This window comes from Solea solea, chromosome 16 (genome assembly GCF_958295425.1).
Source record: "Solea solea chromosome 16, fSolSol10.1, whole genome shotgun sequence".
In the NCBI taxonomy this organism is placed as follows: domain Eukaryota; kingdom Metazoa; phylum Chordata; class Actinopteri; order Pleuronectiformes; family Soleidae; genus Solea; species Solea solea.
In genome coordinates this window covers 22,833,272-22,856,325 of record NC_081149.1, presented here as the reverse complement: position 1 = coordinate 22,856,325, position 23,054 = coordinate 22,833,272, and the positions used below count along the sequence as shown (strand labels likewise).

General features: G+C 39.5%; 1 protein-coding gene across 2 annotated transcripts; it reads right to left on the bottom strand.

Annotated features, from left to right (window-relative positions):
• Positions 1 to 1,722: 1,722 nt before the first annotated feature.
• Positions 1,723 to 16,446, bottom strand: LOC131475928 (ral guanine nucleotide dissociation stimulator-like 1). 2 transcript variants are annotated; one of them, XR_009242555.1, is made up of 18 exons: positions 16,062 to 16,446; positions 12,920 to 13,212; positions 12,364 to 12,408; positions 11,777 to 11,976; positions 11,509 to 11,666; positions 11,171 to 11,419; positions 10,949 to 11,052; positions 10,631 to 10,715; positions 9,121 to 9,192; positions 8,511 to 8,597; positions 7,628 to 7,660; positions 7,238 to 7,359; positions 6,343 to 6,432; positions 5,944 to 6,073; positions 4,462 to 4,782; positions 3,568 to 3,682; positions 2,998 to 3,485; positions 1,723 to 2,880 (listed from the first exon to the last, which is right to left on the bottom strand). XR_009242555.1 is itself a non-coding variant. In XM_058654318.1 (17 exons), exons 1-17 carry the CDS (start codon positions 16,086 to 16,088, stop codon positions 3,346 to 3,348), a joined length of 2,271 nt encoding a protein of 756 aa, XP_058510301.1. In that variant the 5' UTR covers positions 16,089 to 16,446; the 3' UTR covers positions 1,723 to 3,345. The 2 variants fall into 2 exon arrangements, 1 of the variants encoding a protein (XP_058510301.1); XM_058654318.1 differs by having other exon boundaries at positions 1,723 to 3,485.
• Positions 16,447 to 23,054: the final 6,608 nt, after the last annotated feature.

The window sequence follows — 23,054 nt, the reverse complement described above, 5'->3', positions numbered from 1 at the left end:
GTTATATTATTACATCTACTTTTCTCCAGTTGATTTATATTGAGGTCTAATCTTGTTGTTAATGTCCATTTGCCAACATTTGCTACAACCACTGCTAATATAAAGTGGAATGGTTCATTAATTAAGTAAATTGCCCTAAAAAGGTGTGTTTTATACTTTTACACGTGACTTCAGGGAACATGTTGGTTTGAGCAAATCCTTAGAACTTTTAAAGACAACACAAAGGGTATTTATTTACCTCATGTTTGACAGCTCTGTGATGAAGTGATGGCTGGAACTGCTTCACTGTGGTGACCAGACTGATGTTTCATGATGATTCTCAGACGCAGGGCTTGTAAAGAAGAAGAAGAAGAACTGTCCTCCAATGTTGTTTTAAGTGTTTCTTTGTTAATAACATGTTTTCTTCGCATAAAAAAATAAAACAAACACTTTGGTTCTTGCTGCTCTTGCGCAGAATGACGTATCTTGTTAGCATGTTAGCATGTTAGCTCTGAGCTATTGCGACAGCTTCCGGCGCCATGTTGCCCATTAACGATGATTCGTCACACCTGCGTGTATTTGATCTGCTTCACTGTGTGACCATTTATTTGGTTGTTTAATCATTATCTGCGTTCATTGTTTGAAAATATGACCAAGACGACATAAGAAGACTGTGTCCAAATAAATAGAAAACAAAGACACAGTACCTCTAAAATAAGACAATTCTGTTAAATTATGCTTTCATTTACCTCTGGATTTTGTCCTTAGAGATGGGAGTACTTAAATATTCTAAGTAAAAGTACCACTATTTTTGATAGTACAAGGAAAAGTACTGGTCTAAAAATTTACTCAAGTAAAAAAGTAGCTTGTTTTTATTAAATTTACTCATAGTAAAAGTTACTCTTTTTTTTAACAAGGTTGGGGTTCTTCTCACAAATATAACAAATGCAATTTAAAACATAGCAAAGTACAGTACTTAAATAAAAAACATACTTAAGTTAAAGTAAAATTACACATTAAAATAAAAATGACTTTAAAAAATACAAGTACAAAAAAAATGTTATACATTACTTTCTACCTCTGGAGATGACCCCACTTAAATCCAGAGTATAATTCCAATAGTAACTTCCACTTCCACAAGATGGTGCCCTATGTTCTTTTAGAATCATTTACAGTTTTGTTTATTTATGGAACTGCATTTGTTTGAGGTTATATGAAAGGTTTGGGAATGATAAAGATGACAAATGATAAATCTCTGACACTATTATAAAAGTTTGCGCTTTGTATTCTCAGTGTTAATTTATGTGTGAATTAATTTTTTTTTGTGCAACATTTTCAGAAGTAGAACTACTAAAGTCATCGTCTTGTTAAATGACAATTCTATTTATTTCAGAGGGGATACAAATAATTTAATGTTAAAATGGCTGCAGTAAAAAAGGCCCAGTGGCTTAATTTCATCACAGATATAAACATAATTTAGTGGTTAATCACACGGTTCTTAGTTGGCTTTTACTCATTGTTCAAGGAATTGTTTTATTTAAATACATGCGCTGCTCACATGTTTTATTTAACATTCTCGTTAGTAGAAAGAATATCCTAAATATCTTTAAGTCTGAAAAGAAGTTGCACGTTGTTTATTCAAAAATAAGTAAGTACACATTCTTACGCTATAAAGAAGATTTATTATTAAAGATAGTGTGAAAATGCAGAGACTTAATTCATGACAACAGGCTACGAAGCAGGTAAACAAGAACATTTGTTTATTAGAAAGGGTGGAAGTTCATTTCATCCATTCATTTCAAATATATTGCCTCTTTTCCAGTGAGTTTATTCATTTTGTTTTACAACAGTGACTTTTACCTTTGCTAAAAAAACACATGAGCAATATACCATTTTCCTTTATAAGCCGAGATATTTTATCCGTTCAAGTTTAAGTTGCCATGGGGTGGGGGGGGTATTGCACAATATCAGGAGAAGTAAAAGTGGTAAAGTGTTTACTCACAGTAAGTAATTGAGTCGAAGACAACAGTTATTATGTTTGCCCTTAAACAACACTCCATATTTGCCGATGTCTTGTCTTGTTCACTGTACAACTCATCTTCTTTGCAAACGCTCCCTGAATGATGGGAATATGATCTCACAACAGTGCAGCTGTCAATTGGTGAAAAGTGAAATGATCAATCAGTTCAAACCATTTAAACACCATCCAGGCTTCACGTGTCTTAACCATTGTTAAATACAATTAAGTTAAAAAAAAAACAACAACATTTAAATAAGATCAGTGTTGATCAGAAAATATCTCCCGTCTTTAAAATTTAACAAATTAAATACAATTTGGAAAAAGAAAGTAAATCAATCAGAACACAAGTTAAAGTCTAGTGAGTCATCACAAAGTGTCAATCAAATAAAGTCACATTTCAAGCGAACCACAGAGGAACCAAAGTGAAAATAATTACATATAATATTGCAAAATAATAACCCTTAAAAGTCTAACACACACAGACACACACACACACACGCACGCAACTCTTCTTCTCGTCTAATCAAGATACGATTGAAAGTCGTGATTCACATCACGCGTCCATCAAAGTTGCTGCTGTTGTTGCCATGGTTACTCCTTTGGTTTCAGGAATGCCAACTTTCCAGTCAGAGCTGTGGGACACACATGATAGATGTCAAGTGACACCAGAGTGCTGGGCCGAAACTCTCAAGGAATGCTGTGATCTCTCCACCTGCTCCTGAGATGACAGCAGCGGCACATCAGCACAGCGGGGGAATCTCATCTCAAGTGTCCGACACCCTGCTGCACCGCCTGCAGGAGTTCATTAGCGACTGTGCATCCCTCACACGGCGTCTGACCCACATTCCCTTTTCCACACTTGTTTTATTAATGGCATCCAGCTGTAAAAAAAAAAAAAAGGGGGCCAGTCATTTCCCCAACGTCCCTGGAGAAATAGGTCACTGTTGTTGGGGAGTGTGTGTGTGTGTTGCTCTCACACACGCTGTGTGTCTTCATACCGTCAGTTATTGTAAGTGACATCTGGCAGCAAACTTGCATGAGGGGGGCTGGAGTTCAAGTGTTTTTTTTTCTTTTTTAGATTAATACTATGATTATTAACCAGTTTATTGCATCGGGAAATTAAAGCTTTAAACTCAAATCCAGACGTATTTTAGCTTCTATGTCATTCCTCTTCATAAAGTGCTTTTGCATCATCTTCAGTCGGTCATGTTAAAAAAAAAGGGGGCAATAAAGTGTGGCCCCATCTCTGAGAATTAAAATATATAGAGCAACTTTTAAAAATTTAAGACAACTTTACAGGAACATTCCCATCAGCTCCTTTAAGTGGAGTATTTGTGGAGTCCGTGCTACTTCGTGTATCTCCCGAGGCTCGACGTGGCCTTCAGTGGTTTCTTCTGGCCTTTGGGGAACTGCCGTAAAACAAAGTCAAAGTTTGCCGCGGTGGACATGGCATAAAAGACGTTTGCTTTGTCTGGGATCAGCAAATCTGAAAAGAGAAAAAAGTAAGTGTTAAAAGACATTTTTATCCCCTAAATTTCTTTTCATGGTTGAATATTTGGTGTTCTGACCTCTCTCGTGGGAGATGACCTGTGTCAGGGTGAACTCCTGCCAGTCCATGTGCTCCAGGTGATGTTTTTCCAGTGCCCTCTGAATCACATGAGCAGTTTTGTCCTGGCTGGTTAACTGTGAAAGACAAACACTCATGAGTGCTGCGATACATACCTGAACACACAGGAAGAGCTCCGTGATTAACTAATGCCACTTTTCCACTCTACAGTTCCAGCACGACTTGGCACGCAACAGCTCGACTCTACTCGGTTTGGTATCGTTTTTCCATTATGACTCCTCATCGTGGGCGGACTCGTCACAGCACGGCTGCATGAAACTGCCGCGGCGTTGTTTTAGTGACTTGTGAAGCAGTTGTTTTCGGCGTAACAGAATCATTAGACTCAGTTCATTAAAAAAGACTTGTTCACAGAATAATAAAAAAAGTACCAGGTACTAATGGAAAAGCAAAAATAAAACGAGTAGAGTTGAGCAGCATTGAGCCGAGTCGCGCTGGTACTGTGTGGTGGAAAAGCGCCATAAGACACTTTAAAAGAGAGTAAATGTAAGACCTAGATTACATCTATTTCCTATGAAAACATGTTAAATTGAAATATAATACTTGATTCATTGATCACAATGGAACAGCCAGTATATTTTCATTTTCATTTTCATTTTAAGTTATGGTTTGATATTTTGTTGCACCACCCGCCCAACAGCAAAGACATGTTGGTGGTGTATGTCATAAAGCATGTTTTTATTGCCCTTTATTGTCACATTGTCATCTCCTTCTCATGTGATAATTCCCTGCTGCTGTTGTACTTTCACTTTCAACATCCACCTGACTTTGACACGCAATTCATCCAATAGGTTCCAAGTTAAAGAAACAGAAGTTGGATTCTGGAGCGGACACTCACCAGGATGCTTTTGTACATGTTGCCGTTCTTCTGCGACAGGTCAACGCTCACCCGGACGATGCACGAGTCAGCCGCCTGGCGGTTGTACATGGGCAGGGAGGTCATGGACACCGAGCGCTTGTGAGAGGCCAGAGGCTTCGCCCGAGCGCCGCCTTGCGACGAGCATGGAGGGCAGATTTCTGTCCGGCGGTCAGAGGAGGAGCAGCTGGATGGCGTAGGGCACTCTGGAGAGGAAGCCGCAGAGGAGCAAGGGGAAAACGACGAAGAGGAGGACGAGGAGGAGGAGGACTCGCACACATTGTTGCATGAGCTGTGAAAGCACTGCATAGAAAACAAGAGGGAGAGGCAACAAAAGGAGGACTGATGAGCGCCACTGGGAGTGTAGTCAAAGCATTTGTATTGTTTCTCATAATGATTGTTCGACATACAACAACTAAGCTATTGAGCCACTGTGCAGCAGTCAGTACTTTTCCATGCATAGTTATGTCGAGCTACAGTTGAAGCTCAACTACACCATTCGACGAGACTTCTCTTGTCCCAGTGTACAAGCACTAGTAGATACAAGTGGGTCCACCTCCACTTAGTTTTGTGTGCACCTAATTATTGTGTCTAAACATCCATAAACTTTAAAATGTTAAATTCTTTAAAAATATGTACCAGCCTGAATTTCACCATGTTTTTGTCACAGTTTTTGTCTTTCTCTTCTGCATACTAGGGTACTCTTCTTCTATTATTTGTGGGTATTAGCAAGTGTTTGTGGGTTTTCTCCAGGTACTTTGGTTTCCTCCCACAGTCATGTAAAGGATAAAGTGGTAAAAGATGGATGGATTTGCAAATGGTGGAAAACTGTGGTGCATGCACACAGCACCGAGGATAGTTTTCTGACTCTGGCCCGAGTAAAGATATATACATGCGACTCCTTAACGCAGCCCTCTACTGTAGATGCAACGTGCAGGGCAGGGAGTCGTGTTAAAGTCCGTACAGTCACTACATTAGACCACACTACACTATACAAATAAAGACAAACAATTACCTGCACACTATATGGGAAATGACAAAAAGACGAGCCTTAAAATCGTGGCACTGAAGGGAACTTGTGCACCGACATTTTGTGCAGATGATACATATTCTTTAAAATTCCTGTTTTAGACAGATGAACTCAGTACTCAATAATGTGTTGAGTGAGTGACTGAGTAAAACCTGCTTTAAATTCTATTCCAGTTTCAATATCACGCACAAAATAGAATCATAAAAGCATCCCCACTTAAAAGAACCTCTCACTGGAAATGCTTTAGAGTTTGTTTGGCTCCTTAAAATGGGGCGCTTGTTTTTGAAGTGTAAATAGTGGATGTTGTGCTCAGCACAAAGACCTTTCAGATGAGGGTTTCAACAAAGACACCACTCTTAGTGCCATAAAGGACAAAGACACAACGACGCAAACCACACACACACGCACACACACACACGCACTGAGCTGTTTACCTGCAGCCTGATGGAGCAGGCTGAGTTCGGGGAAGATAGATCATCCATCTCAGATCCACTGGATCCAGAGGAGGAAACGCTGATCTGGTCAGCAGGCACTTTCTTAGATCCATCAGTAACTGTCAGGAGACTGAGGACAGAGGTTAACTTGAGCGTGTGTCATAGACAAAGCTTAATTTTTTAATTATAAATTGTATAATAAATATCATAGAATGCTGTGAAGCAGCCTTTGCTTACAGAAAAATAGACTCCACTTTGTAAATGTCTGTGGCAAACCCAAAATGAGTCCAAAAAGACTAACTGTGCCTCCAGTGTTTCTACGTGTTGTGTGCATATTTATAAAGTACATGTGCGGTGTGTGTTTACATAATTCAAAGCAGACCGGAGCACAGCACTCACCTGGAGAGTTTTTTACTTAGTGTGCGGTGGTTCCAGAGCGTTGGCGAGGACAGGTCCACTGGAGGTTCCAGCTGTCTCGACAGCTCATAACTGTAGTAAGACACAAACAATGAAAATTGTGGAAAAACTCAAGGCAGTGAAGACCAGAAAGACAGGAAGTCAAAAATGTGCTTCATTCTGACTTTGACATTGCTGTTGCTGTTAAACTGCAGTGCATAACTTTGGCAATTGCTTTGTTGATAGTGTCATCGTTCTGATTCTGTTTGAGGCTTTGACACCTGAAAATATCTCAAGCTATACTGTCAGTCCTGACTGGGGGAGCTCTTGTGTGTATACAGCAGCAGCAGCAGCAGCAGCAGCAGAACAGGGGCAGGAGGGGACAACAACCAGGTTTTTGGAGCAGTAGAACTGACTTCTGAAACTTCTTTTTTGTCTTCAGTCATACTCCGACCCGTTTGCAGTTATCTCACTTTACTAGCACAAAGTTGCTGTCTTGACATAAACTAAATCTCTTCCTGTGTGCGGCGCAGGAATGGCACAGAACACAAGATCTCAGCACTGATATACTAAGAAACACACAGAGAGTGTCATGCGGAGCTGATAAGCTTTATCAGTATTGTGTGAACTCATTTGACATTTTGAGTTATAAGTTACAAAGTTACACACTATAGTTTCAATATAAGCAGATACAGTAAAGATTGCATGAATAAGGTGCTTTTTTTTTGGATTATAAATGTTAAATGACAACATTTTTATGACTGTGAAAGCTCTGGCTCCATTCTTCAATTGATAACATGAAATGATTTACTGTCCGTGTGCCATATATAAGTAAAAAAGAACATTTTTGACAGTATAACTACCACATTATGGAACTAATTTTTCCCCCCCATCTCACCTCTCCTGGTCAGTGAGCAGCTTGTATCCCTGCAGCCATGCAGCAATTCTGGGATGCTGTGGCAGGTTGTACAGCAAACAGGACATCTGCAGCACACGGATCTGTGACAGAACCTCAAACTCCTTTTGGCAAAGAGAGAGAGAAACATCAGTTAACAGATTGAAAAGGACTGCAATGCGTCCTGCTTTCTGTTATTCATGTTGTAACAAAAGCTGCCAGAAGGTGATACAGCGCAACCCTTTTTAACCGTTACAAAGCTGAAGTCAAGTGTTTGCCATGGTATCCATTTAAATATGTACACTGTACACACTCAGCAACACACTGACATTATATAAACATTATATAAACATCTTTGCACTGGAAAGGATGTCACAAAAGGCTATCACTCACCCTCCGTCTCTTCTCGAGGTTTATGAGCCCACCCTGTCAAAGGAGGAGATCGTACAAAATGTATTTATGTGTATCATATATCAATGATAACTTGCACCAATAAATGAAAAACACACAGGTTTACCTAGCAATAAAGATGTAATAATATTGTACACAAATATCAACTCTTTACTGAAATGACTAATCATTTACAAATAAATGACTGTGATTAAGTAGTTGAGTAAAACAACAATTTCAAAAATCAAGAGCACAACTTCCTTTAACATAGTAATCACCAGTCTGTCTGTATATGTGTACTTAAGCACAATCATGTTGTAACAAGTTTGTTTTTTTTATTTATCCAATCAGGAGTCACACCTCTACAAAAGAGGTGGTTCTCCCTGCTATTGAAGTTTTAGAGTTAAGCTTTTTGACAGTGCTGAGGGAGACAGTTCACTGTCCTACAGTACAGTAGGAGAACAGCTTACTTTGCATGCAGTTCCAGAGAAATAAAACACATTCAGCATCCAACGTGACGCCCAGGTTTCTGACCTGCTCACTTCAAACACTCAACACAATCAAACACTAACGGGCCAAGACTTGACCCTTGTGGGACCTCCAGAGGTAATGTGAAACTGTTGTGATTTAAAATTATGAAAAGACAGAAAGAAAGGCCCTGTATGTAAGGTACGACGAGTTTGAGAAGTTTAAAATCAGCTGTGAGGTCCAATAAAACTAGAACAGAGAATCTGCATTTATTTTTATTTTTTTAGGGTTAATAGAGTACTACTATATATGTACTCGATTATAATATTTTGAGATATGTCACTGCGCAGTTGATACTTTGACCACTGAATGTCAAACATTACACCACAACGCTGCTGACTCAAGGGACATTTAGTACCTGCACACAGTCCGGCAGAGCAGTGTCCAACATGGTGAGCACGGTCAGATAGGTCCCCAGGTAAGGGACAACGCCACTGGAGGTGCTCTGCAGAGAAACAACACACTGCCTGTTACACTTACAGTAATATGTGTCACTCTGTCACTGGATCTGTTCATTTGCATCTTTAGAATCCAGCATTAGCTCTCTTGTTCTTTTTTTAAACTGTATTCAATGGGTTGAGATGTGGCCACATTCACATAGCGCATGTCCCACTTGCAGCACTGTGGGTTAATGTTACAGCCCAGGAGAATGTGCCTATGACTCATAAACGAACTCAGTCTAGTCTATTATTACTATCCTAGAACCGTGGTGATGTGGGGCTATTTGAAACTCTCTCAGAGCTAAAGATAAGTTTGGGTCTTAACCAAGCCCGAGACAGATACTCCACCCACACTGAGGGTAATCGGCTTTCTTGTGGGATTCACGGTTGTACAATATGAAAAGGATGACATTCGATGTGGCTAGAAAAGAAACTTTGATGCTCAACTTTTTATGGTTGAGCTAGACCCACTGGGCTTCAATTCATGTTTTCAAAGCGTCTAATTTCTCATCCAGACATGGAGCTTACCATCTGTCTGGGGATCGGACACCGCTTGGATATCTTAGGAGAAATGTTATCCACAGTTGCCTGGCCTCCGTCCTGTCATAGAGGGTCAGACAGAGCTACATTCAGGTCAAGGCTACAGGAGCATACATACATGGAAAACTACAGACATGATTTTTGCTTGTTACATCTGCAGGCATGTGGGTTTAATTTTTATAGACAGTGGATTATATGCATGTACACAAATATGTGCAAGGTGGCTTGAAATGAAGCACGTGGGAGAACTGCAAAAGTCGCCTGTAAAGCAACTTCTTCAAGGTTGATTACACATTAACTTGGATATCCTGTTTTAATGTTACCCTGTGACAGAGGGAGGACAAACACATCCATGTCTTTCAAGCCTTTGTGTGGGATATCTGTGTTAGGAAACAGCCTCACATACATGTATGATTTCATGCCTTTACATAGATAAAAGCTGACTTCAGCTACAATGGCAAGTGAAAAAGAGCAGAAGAAAAAAACAGAGAGTTTTTCCTGGTGAAGAATGTCTTTGAACTTTTTTGTAAATTATAAAGCAGTAGAGTTGTTGTGTTGTTGTGTACCAGTGAGCCCAGCTATTGACTTAAGTCTCCTTTCACTGTAACCAGACACAAGGCGTCTCTGACGCAGTCGCCTTAAGGATGACACTAAATGAAAAAAATAAAAAAAATGGGTACAGAATGTGCTCAATGCCTCTGGTTTCTCATTAACACGCTGTCAATATTAACTGGAAACGAAAAATGAATTATTATTTTAATAATTGATCGAGAGAGTCCATGTACAGGAGGACGATCATTTCCAAACTGCATCTGAAAAGAAACAGTGCTGAAAACACCACACCTGGCTGCATTAATGATTTAATGAGCCTTCATTCCAGATTACTCACAGGTTCTGTGCAAAGACTGGAAGAGAGATGATGAAGCAGGTTGACTTGCACTGGCAAACGTTAAACCGTGTGCAGGGATGTGTCAAACATGAACCATATGCTTTCCTTATGGAATTTTATAGAAAAGCCTTCAGAAAGCAAACTATATGCAAACTATAACTTTATGTTAGTAGACTGAGAATAGCATCTATACTCAAATAAAGCCATTTATTTTCACTGAATAAAATAAAATAAACAAAATAATTCAATTAAATCAAAAATGATTAACATAAAAAACATGTTTAAGAGTATCTGCTATAATAATAATAATCCAAGGACTCTACATTATGGCTTACTAACATTAGCCTGTTTTTTCTGTCTAACATTCTCTTACTTTCTGTCTGTGGCTATAACTCTTCGTTTCGCTAACCTAGACTCATTAGTTTACAGAATAATAGACTAACAACCAATCATGGGTCATCATTTGATGATGAAAATTACAATTGCAAATGTTTGAGTTGAATTATCTCACTTACATTAAGGGCATATTTGTGACTTATGCATCTCAGAGTAAACACGTTAAACAATGAGTTAAATGAAGGATGTTGTTTTTTTTGTTTTTCTTCTCACCTCTCCCAGGAGCTCTCTGTTGGTGAGAACACAGTTCTCGTCAGGGAAGGTCTCGCAGAGGTTATTAAATGTGGACATGCTATCTCTACAAAGAAAAAGAGAGAAAAAAAGAAATCAGGTAAATAGGTTTGCTACAATATTAAATCCTTAAATAATTAACACAATCACAATCCAGACTACATGATAAAGAAGACAAATACAGAGCTAGGCTTCACCTGTCCTTGACATTGTAATAGCTTACAGTGTTTGTGACCTGACACACAAAAGCAAGACATTTGCTGAAAACAGACCTGACAAAGGGCTAAAGGCCAAACTCACCTGCTCACCACGGTCCAGGTCTTTCTCAGCCTATAAACAGCATTAGACTGTAGGGCCGACAGGATCGCCTTGAGCGAGGAAAAGTTCTTCAAATTACGACATTCCTGCAGAAGAAAATATATCAGACCTTTAAAGTGTTCTCTTTAAACAAAGGCTGAATGAGGTTCTTTTAAGGTCTTCAAATGCAGCCTAAAGTTTAGTCACTGTGGCTTTTTGACTGACCTGTGCCACTCTAATCCACTTCTCAATGATGCGAGCTCTTTGTGCTGGACTAGTTTGAGGCCGGCTGGAGGACGTGGGACTGGAGGTTGGGTCTGGAGGTTGGCAGAGCAGGGACATGATGACCAGGTTGGTGACGGCATTAAATTGGGCAATGGTGGCCCTGATGGTGGGAGACATGTTCTCCTTTTTGTCTCTCTGTGACCACACACAGCCCAGACACTGATAAGGCACAACTTTGACGAACAGAGCCTGTAAGACAACGAAGAACAATATCATTAGCCTTAAACCAACAGCTGATTTGTAAGTAAAGGTGAAACAACATCTATCTTTTCACGTACAGAATCGAGTCGGGTGAGCTGTTCAGCGACGGCCGCTGTGGAGAAATCCATGACACCACCTGAATCTACAGAGCTTTCAAATCCGAAATCTTCATCACCAGATCTGTCCTCCTCTTGTTCCAGATCTCCCAGGGAAAATCTGACGTTTGTCTCAGCTTCTGAACAGACACATGCAGGAGCAGGTGAGCTTGTCTCTTTTGACATTGACAGTACAGCATGTAAACAAGGGCCTCGTCACTGTTAATCATGACACGAGGTGGAGGAGCACCTTTTCTCTGGAACTTCTTGAGCAGTGCCTCAGCCTGCCCAGCCAACGAGCAGAAGTTGGGTTGGCTGTGTATGTTGTCGTACACTGCGGAGCTGATCCTCAGGTGATCCAGCAGCAGTCTGAGCGGCAGGTGCATGGGAGGATCCCTGAAGTCCTCATTATACTCGTCCAACCACATCTGGACAAAGGCCAATAAAGGGCTGGGGACGCAGCAAAAGAGTCTTTACATTTTAACAATGTAAATCATTTCAACCTGCGCCGTAGGGTTCGTCAAGTAAAGTCCACCTGAACGTTCTCTTCTTTTCTTTGTTTAAAGTTATTTAAATAAAGAGGATCAAAGGTACAGTATGTAGAGTATTCAATATTTACATAATAACCTTTCAGTGTAACGTAGACCGTGTTTTTCTCTCCTTCCTGTCTAGATGCAACCAGGAAACATGTGATTGGCTCTGTGAGGCCACATGTAAATATCAGATCTGAACTGGGCCACAAAGATCAAGAGATTGTCTCGGGTTGTCTGTCACGTATGAAACAAGTGTATCAGACAAGCTTTTAACAATCTGAGAAGGGAAGGGCAATTGACTTACCTCCTATAGCATTCACTGTTGTCCAGGTCTGAGGCAGCACTTTCTCTGTAACAATAAAAAACAGTGTCAGAATTATGACTTTTCAAAAATGTCACGGTGCACCTGGCACGATGCTTCAGTTCAAGCCATTAAGTTTTTAATTGTTATTTTTCCCTGGCCTGCAGCTATGCTGACCTCGAGATCGAGACATGCCAGCCACAGCCTACAACCGCTCAGTGCACAACTGTTGTTATTGAAAGCTTCCACATAATGAGCACCTGCTAGGCACTTATTATTACATCAAAGCCAGGAGGACGGGACTGCTTTGTCAGGGAAACAATGTATAAAAAAAAACCTCTGATGCAACATGGTGACTTTGCATGAACAAGAGCACGAGATGTTTTCTTAATATCAAGCACAGAAGCGATGGTTCACCAAATTGGGCCGTCTTTAAAGGCCATTGGTAAGAAAGCTTCAGAGGAAGCAGGTAGATTTTTGTGCAGAGACAGGCTGTTATGTAGAGCTAAGCTAATATTTACTGTACAAAGATATCAAAATGTCAAACAAATAGTCGTACCTCTGAAAGAGCAGCTCTATGAGCTTGGAGGCGCTGGTGAATGTTCTGTATGTGGAGAGGAAGATCTTGCTGTAATCCTGCTCCTGGTAGCTGGGGTCGAGGAGATGATTCACCAGCAGGTCCAGGGTGGCGGCCTTCAGGCGCCGCACCTTGCAGGTTCGGTACTGGACAAAAGCGCAGGACGGATTTGCGTCGCTGGTTTTTTGTGCAGTAGACGGGGCAGGCTCCCGACGCAGGGTGACCCGGTACACCGCGCCGTCCTCAAACTCCTCACCCCACTCCTGCACTGGATTCTGGAGATGGTAGAAATTAAAAGTTTTGAGTTTGACAAACACACACACACACACACACACACACACACACACACACCAGTGTGGGTCGCACAAATGCAAATCCTGCTGGTCACAACATTAAGGTCAGAGGTTGAGGCGGTAAAAATAGCAGCAGTCCTCCATGGTCAAATAGCCAAGTGAACCAACACACAAACACTCACACAAGTGACACAACACCACTGAGACGCACACTGATCTCATATGAACCGCAAGAACTACGTAATATTTACATGTACTCACAGTCGCCGTCATCCCTGTAATGACTGGTTAAACAGGTGAGTGTGTAACAATCATAATTATCAGGTGTTCGTCCACTTCATATGCTGGCCTCAGCATATTCTCACCAGTTCCCAGAATTTCTCAAGGTTTGTATTTTTTAACAATGTTTATGAACAAAATAGGAATATTTAGTTCAATCAAAAGCAAAACATGAGGAACTAATCCAAAATGTCACAAATGCTCCAGTTCCGAGCGGTTGTAATTCAAACACGCCGGTTCCATGATACATTCAGAGCGTCAGGCAGATCATGTTTGATCTCGGCGAGAGCTGTCAGTGAGGGTTTCAGCCATAGCTCCTCCTGAACGCTCGACAGCACTTGATGTGATGTGCACAAGAGGAGCGGGGGATGATTGAATGCAAATACTGGGCACCTTGTTCTGTTTGAGAACACGATTATGCATAGTTGTATAATAAGACAGCAGCTGTGTCACAAAAGCCCTGTCAAAGGGAGCAACATGCGGTCATTGTGTGTTTATTCTGCAAATTGCTACCAATCGATTAATATTATTTTAGCATATGTCTATTTTTATTCTTTGTGTGGGTGGAAAATCCTGCCCATTGCTTAATAAAAGTTAAAAAAAACGGTCAATGACCTGACTCTGTTTTACCCTCCTCATATTTAATGCCCTTAAAAGAGGTGTTAATCTCAATGGGTCTTTTATGTGGTTAAAAAACAGCAGAAATCATGACAAGCAAACCAAACTTCATGTGCAAAATCAGTGGGATTGTCCTTTTAATTGCCGGAGTCAGTCCAAACACCTACATATTCCCATTCTAAAATGTTGTGGTCATTGTGTAAAAGTCACGGACCTACAGTGAACATTACTTGACTTGCATCTTCTCTTATGCCTTTATGTAAAACATGTTATACTTGTGTGGCGTTTGTAAGCGTTAACAAAAATGACAGAAACCCTTTTGTTCCTCAGATGGGAAATTGTGCCTCGTGTCCTGTTGCTCTGAGTCAGTGATGTAGTGGTGGTACTGAGCACTGCTGACACTGTTCTGTTCTACAGAAATCAACTGACTATGATGTGGCTGGATTTCCTACCTGTCTGTATGTTGTTTTTGTGTTACCATTTTGTCCCAATGAGGCCGACTAGCGACATTTATTCTACTTATTCTACAGTGCAACGCCCTTATACTCCAAAAATTTGGTGGGCAAAGAAATTTAAACTATTAATTTGTTTACATTCATTTACAATTTAACTGGTTTTATTTTTTTGTTCTTTGATTGAAAAAAACCCAGGCATTAAGGATTGTTATTTATATATTAGAGAATGTTTAACCATGTTGTTGGAATGAAAACAATGCAATTTATTTGTTTTCCTTCAGCGTCTGTATCGGTAAGTCAACGTATGGGTTTACATTAATAGTGAACAATATTATTGCACATCACGTATATTGATCGCATAAAGGCAACAACCACAAATTAGATGTTTGTTGATATAATTTTTTGGCACAAACCACATCACCTTGATTTATTATTTTTTCCACAGTGAAAATATAATGCAAAAAAAAAAGAATCACTTCCTCTTACATGGAATTAAGTCTGCATATCACTCGTCCCTAGTATCAGGACGACTCTAGAGTCCAACAAAAACATCAACTTAATAAAGAGGCATAGTCATAGTTTTGACCTTTTGCAACCGTTTGTGCTCCTCATGTGTGAACATGTTACTTTTGAGTCACACCGCTGAGCATATGATTGACTAAATAGGCCTACTGTCTAAACAAGCTTTGAAAAATGAAGCAGCTTATGCAACAACTCTAAACGATTGTTCATTGATACAGAATCAATTCATTTCTAATGAGTCATATCAGATATTAAAAAGCAGGTCCGATCAGTTCATTTCTGACTTAGTCAAGCTAACAACATTGAAATCATGTAGAGAAATAAGCTCTTTAAAAACATATACACAGACCAAAACCAGTCCAAGCATCAACCATCGGTATACCTGTAGTCTTATGGATTGACCTGTTTTTTGTTGTTGTTATTGTTTTGTTGTTGTTTTTTGATAGTGTTCAGACTTTGGTTTATCTTTTAGGCCTTGCCTAATGCTATGTTGTTGTTGTTGTTATATATATATATACATATATATATATATATATATATATATATATATATATATATATACACACACATATAGATATATACATACACACATATACGTGTATACATAAATACACATATATAAAAATATATAATCTAAAATAACATTAATATACCAATAACTTTAAGCTAATGTTACTTTCACATACTTAAAAAGAACAAGGATACTGTCATACTAATAATTATAATAATAATAATGTGAGACAGTGAAACTAATGTTGTAATATATTTGGTTGAGAAAGCTCTGCAGGCTCACCTGAGGTGAGGGTGTAACTACACTAGCAGTGTTTTGGCTAAAGAAGTTGCACTGCACGAGCCAACTACTGTATAATGTTACATTCCCATAGTTTGAAATCAAACAGCTCCAACACTCCTTATAATGCAGAATGTGATTATTATGTCAAATCAAATCAGACTCACCATTGTTAACTCCCATTTTCCCATCATGTCGTCTAAGGAGTGCTGCTTTCCATCTTGTCAAGACTGCTGGTCTGAAAATCCACGTCCACTTTTGCTCGGCGTACAGTTTAAGGCTGCATCGTGCAATAATAAATGTTTCTCTGTTACTCTCTGGTTTGGGGACTACATTAACCCGAGAACATTACAATGAAAAAACACGACTTTTCACCGCAGACTCGCGGCTACATTTCACTGGGATATAAAGCAGAGTGGGCTTGTTTCCGTGTGTCCGTCTGCACCGAAGTTGTTCCGACGTGTTTTCACAGCGTGGACGAACCGAAACCCGCGGCCGTGTTCCCCAGTGTGTGTGTGACAGAGTCAGTGGACTGTCTCTGTCTCTGTCACAGACTGAAACTCTGTGAGTTTAAGGTGGGAGGTGGCTTTCTGTTCGAGGTGTTGAATGTAGGAGGAGTCTCTGTGGGTGCGTGGGTGGGTGGGTGCGCGAGCGGGTGTGTGTCAGTTCTTGTATTTGTTGCTTTCTGAGGACCAAAAATCGTATAAACCTACGGAATGAGGACATTTTGGCATAGTAAGGACATTTTGGCAAATTTTGCTGTTCCTCGCTTCTTTAAATAGTCCTTTGGGAGTTAAAAGCTGGTTTTAGGGTTAGGGTTAGAGTTGGGTTTAAGTTAGGGTTAGGCACTTAGACGTGATGGGTAAAGGGCTAGGGAATGCATTATGTCTATGCGTGTCCTCACTACAAATGCTGCACGAACATGTGTGTGAGGACTTGAGCGTTAAGGTACATGAGGATAGTGCAACATTCCATTACAATCGGTGGTTGGAAGTCGGAACTGGGAGATTCAATTATGAAGTTGGAAATAAAACGTGGAAACATAGCCAGTCTACAGTTTAAAATTAATAAGTACTGCATGGGTTTTTTCAATAAAATCAGTTAAATTTTAATAATTTAAATTCCAAATGCAATTGTCAAATTAATTATATTCTCATTTCCTTGCCCGGCAAATTTTTGTTGCAGTGTGAATTGGGAATATGTACTACCCACGGATTGATATTTTACTTTTATCATCATTTCCAGCACAGTTATCTTCCTGCTGTGATCATAGCTGTTAACCATAACTGAAACATTCTCTTTAAACTTGGGACAACGTTATTATATCATTTTTAAGTCATCTTATTCAATTATATTAAATTGTATTAGCACTGAGTTTCAACGAGGAACCAAAGTAAAAGATACAAAGTAGTAATGGCTGTAACATTGTCACCAATCACCACTGTGTTGTTGTTGTTGTTTTTTGTAATGTAATATTTCACACGAAGGTGATACAAGGTTGAAAATAATATAGGGCAGACCAAACACTAGCAATAGAATGGTGTTAATCACCTTTTTTTTAATCTGGGATCACAAATCCCGGGTACACCCACTTTAGTGTGAACGAGGCTCCATAGAGAGTATCAAGATTGAGCTACATTCACATGACTCCTTTTTTATTAAAAAGGTATTGATTCTGCTCTGGATATACCTGCCATCCACACTACACCAACGTTGTAGAGTCCAAAACAGCTGTCTTTGTTTTAGTCTGAAAACTCCAAGACAGTGTTTCAATCTGGACCGTCAGAAATGGCAACCTTTGAAAACAATACCATGGTTCTTACTGGCCACAACTTGATTGTCTCCTGTGAAGCGCTGTTAATGCTTCACTTTCACATATACCTCATCGTCAGTCTCATTTCAGAAAGCCTTGTTCATATCATTGTTCTCGTAAGGGACCACATACTGGCATGATGGTTAACATTGTTGGCTCACAACAAGAAGGTCACTAATTGGAGTAGCAACAAACTGAAATTGATACCTGTGTCTTTCTGTGTTATGACAAAGAGCTCTTCTGTTTGGAGTTTGCATGTCCTACCTGTGTGTGCGTGAGTTTTCTCTAGCTATTCCCGGTCCCTCCCATTGTCGTAAAAAAAAACATGCAAATTGAGGATTGGGTTGATTAGAGACTCTATTGACTGTAGGTGTGAATGTGAGCGTGAATAGATGTTTGTCTCTGTATGTTGGCCATGGTAACTGTCCAGGTGTACACCACCTTTCACCCTGTGTCATCTGGGATTGGCTCCAGCTCACATAAAGCCCCACTTTATTATAGAAGATGAATTGTTGTTTTTCATGAGTAAGTACTTACTGTCCAGATTTCTGCTGGCTGATCCTTTCAGCTCAATACTCCCTTCTGGAAAGGGTAACCAGAACAAGTACGGCGGGCACAACTCGACTCTCTTTCTGAAGGTTTATTTCACATACACAGTTAAATAGCAGTTAGACAGCAGTCAGTTAGTACTTAGTTTAGACAGTTAGTAGTTAGCTACTAACTAGAGTTAGTTAGGTTGTAAAACCGACATGTTGTACAGGTTCTGATGACAGATAGCTTTACAAAGCCACTTACAAAGGCACATACAAAGGTTAATGGCTCTGACAATGCACCTTAAAGGCACTTTAAAGGCAACAGTGCTTTGATACCAATTACAACAATGAACAGATAAATAGAATGAAAGATAATTAGCTTTGCCTGCTAGAAACTTCTACACTTACTGAAACTAAGCAAACACCCTCAGAGGATAGAATCTGCTTCATTTTGTACACAGTGTGCCTTAATGATCACGTGATGTACATAATGTTTCTGATGCTTGTCTGGATGCAGATGGTTTATTTTTAAAAACAATTTTAATTTTCAAATAAAAAGCAGTTATACACTGAAAAAAGAAAACGATTGTCAAACCTACAAACAACTTCACTAGGTAACACCTTAATGAAAGAAGTCCAGTTCAATTAAAGTTTGCATGTTATATGAAGACAATTTTTTTTTAACTATTTTAATTTGTGTGAACTTAATTTAGGTGTTACCTAATGAAGTTAGTTTGTAAGTTTGACAACCATTTTTTTTTTTGTCTCTCCCCATCAAAGGGGCATGTCTTACATGTTGCTTTATTGCTTGACAGTGGGTGCAAATGGTGTCTGGTACTGGAGACAGTTGCTCATGTGGTGTTCACATGTGTTGGATGAACTCTGTCCAACAAAGACACTGGTAATGGTGAGAACTCACTTGCCCGAAAGCTAAAAAGCAGGGAAATACATTAGACACTGGCTGTTCTGAGTGTGAAGAGTTACTTTGGCCCTGTTCAGCTCTGGTGTTTAACATGTGACCTGGATGAGGCGCATGTGTGTTTATGTTTAAGGCAACAAGTACATGATTTGACCTGTAGTTGGCACTGGCTTTTCCAAGAACTTTAAAACATGCTGAGCCCTTCTTTGAAAGACTGTCATCGTCTCCTATGGCAATTTTCTCTGTGTCATCATCACAGCTGATGAACTGTGTAAACATCTTCCTTTGCAGATGTAACAGACAACAAAAACATATCGCCCAATAACATGAGCAGACAAAATATGAGAAAACAACATGTTTGTTTGTTTTTGAACCTGAGTTACAAGTATTGTGTTCAACATCACGGCATCATACACCACAAGGCTTGTATTAATTTTGTAGCCACAATAGCACTCAAACAACTGACACAAGAGACATCCATTCATGTATCCTCTTTGTCTAAAATCTTGGTTCAGAGTAATTTTCCATTTTCTTGACCCCTCTTGTGCCAAAAGGTGTGGTTCTTCCCCCTGAGTGCATCTCATTGTTTATAGCAAAGGCATCATATTTTAGCCTGGGCTGTAAACACAAATATGACACCAGACAGCATGAGCACCTCATAAACCTGACACAGCCCAGTCTGATTATGTATTTTTATGGAGCATTTGTATTAAAGTGTTAAAGTTCCCCCTGTAGTTTTTTTCTGTCAACTTCTAAGTTGACTTAAAAGACATTGTAAGACTCAAATAACAGTGTACAGACAGGTTAGCAGCTCTGTACTTAGGCTGTGAAGGAACCGCTGATGTCAGCATGAGAATATGCTGATGTTTAGCTTCTGTGATGTTTACCATGTTCACCATCTTAGATCAGCTTGTTGATGTGCTAACATTCACTAATTGGCATTAAAGACATGTATGTCATGACAAGAATGGCATTAGATTTGCAGGTATTTGGACAGTCCAAGTTTTGGACAAAGTGATATCCTGACATGCCAACAACACTGGAGTAATAGTTAAGTTATATCAAAGCTAATGAAAAAAGGGACGTTGCAACGGGACAGGCAAAGCTGAAAAGGGGCTCATTGTGTCAGTAAACAAACTACTTTTGTAAGAGAACATGCTTATAACTTTTGATTTGCTATGTACAGGATGTAAAGGAGACTGCAAGAAGGTTGGAAACGTTCTAACAAGGCCTCTAGCTTGCTTTAGTTTGTTTCAGTGTAGGCCTCCTGAGTGCCCTTTCCCTTGTGTCCCCACAGTCCCTTGAAACACCTCTGAGTGAAATGTGTTACGATGTTGTCTGTGGCAAATGTCACGCCAGGCTTTACAGTTTAAACTAGTCTGATGAAAAAACACACACCACATACTAGTAACAGTACTACAATGTGTAGGAATGTCACTGATGAGCACTCTCAGTCCTACCCCTGCATGCCAAGAGCTCTTCAAATTGTGTAAGGCTCGTCCTCAGCAAACCACTGCATATCTTCACGTCTGCTCTCTGCCTGTCAAGGATTACAAACTCCTCTGAGTGACAAAGCCAAAGACAAGCATTTATTACATTGTCACCCTCAGTGTGATCCACATGGGGTAATGGACTCCAGGCAGCAGAGTAGTGTATCACATATCACACTGTATGTTGACAATGGACAAAGAAGTGTTGACCTGTGAGTCACTGCTCCCATCGGAAAGAAACACAAACTTCAAACCTCACATGGTTCATGGAGTTCAGGCATTTGGTCTCTGGACGCAGGAATTAAAAGACTTCAGAGCAAGGCTGATGCCCAGCAGCAGCGGTAAAGAATGCAGACGCATGATTCTTTATCAGCACAAAGAGAGAGACAAATACCATTTTAAAAAATCCTGTCATTCACAAGCCACATGACTTGGGCTGGCCTTTAATCATAAAAGTATGGAATTGCTTCTGCACCGTCATGTTCACATTTTAATGGCCAGATCATGAGTTCTTAGATTAACATTCACAGGCTGATCAGAAACAAACATTCAAACAAATGCTTCAATTTCAATACTGATTGCTAACTTTTGTAATCATGACAGTCTTTGCACTGACAACCATTCATGTCCTCTTTAGATTGTTGTTACACAGGCTAAGCTGTTGGCCAGGTGATGAGGTTAACAGTGCAGTTTCCCTTGGGTTTCTCTGAGTGTAAACATCTCCTCACAAAAGGAAAGTGACTCAGACCTTATTAAATCTATGTTTGCCTTGAAATAAAAAAAAAATATATTGTCATTATTAGGGAAAGGCGGCGTCACATATTTAAGGTCGCCAGGGCCACAAATATCAAGTGTATACCAGTCACTCCCAGGAATGCCACTGCATTGACTCAAGCATCAAGGCCATGAACCTGGAAAGAAAGAAAACCCTCCTGGGACAAGCCTTGGTAACCACACATGACCTGTGACGCAAGGCTGCTAAGAAAACAGCATATTTTTGTTATTCACAAACAAAATCTCTGCTCAGTCTTTGACTTCAAACATAATGACCCGAATTTGCATTCCCTGAGTTGTGATGATGCGTGTGTTGCAAGCATGTGGTCTGTGAATGGATAAACATAACCTTTCAGTGCGCTGTGATATGATTCACAACAGAAATCAAACCATTTATTTGTATTATTAAAACCATAGACCGACTGTTACAGACCAAAAAACAAAACCAAAAAAAAAAAACAGTAATGTTACATGTCATTAGGAATTAATCTGTCAATAGAAACTACAATTATCCACAAACATTGTGTAGGTTAATCAGAACAGTCCTCATCAGTTCATACACCTTATTGCTCAAAGTACAGGTGCATGTTGTGTCCATCATGTTTAAGATAAAGTAAGTTTGTCTACATAGCACTTTTCATGGACAAGCATCACAAAGTGTTTTACAGGACCATAAAAACTTAAAATAGAGTCACACAGGCTCATACAAAATGCAAAACGGAAGACATACAAAAGTCCAAACATTTGTATAATATACAAAAAAAGAAGAAGCTCCATCTAAATAAAAGTCCAGCAGCTTAGATAAACTTGATACACTGTTATTCTTCTTAATCCATAATTATTGTTATGCTCTTTTTAACAATTTGTTATGGATTTTAGTTTTTGACTTTGTACCAATTTCTCTTCAATATTGTCTTTGTGTTGTTTTAAATGTTTCTGTGACTTTTTCTTTTATGAAAAGTGTGTTATAAACAAAACCTTGCCTTAAAGTGTTTTTATACTTGGATAACATTTTTAACTGGATGTCATTTTTAAATAGAAAATATTAAATATTGAATCTACATTTGATTTTTACCCAAGAGCAGCAAATGACAGAAGCTCCAGAAGTGAGTCCTATGGGACCCCACAAGAGAATAAAGAGGTGTCATGAAGCTTTATTATAGAAGTCTAAAAACATGTCTAATATACGTATGTCCAAAACATTTAGAATATCGTTCTCTCTTGAGTCAAATGCTGACCTGAGGTCAAGCAGTGCTATCACAATGCAGTCACCTGAAGCAAATGACATTACAATATCACCTGAAACTGCTGCCACTGTACTTTTAGTAGAGTGAAACATGTGAAATCTGATACTGATACTGTGACGTCATAACTATTGTTCTTTAATCCTTGATTGACACAATTTAACCACAAGGTCCTAGAAAATGTAAAGAATGTTGGAAATGAACTCATCAGACATTCTACCAGCCGCAAGCTGAAGCACAGAATACCAAATGCTCTTCTCAAGGATTCATTCCATTAATCTGGTGTCAACAACAAGTCGACGTGGCAGTGACAGATGCACTGCTTGTGGTTGAGATGATTCAAGGAGAAAGATGATCACAATCTGCTGCAACCCTCAGGTGAGGCTT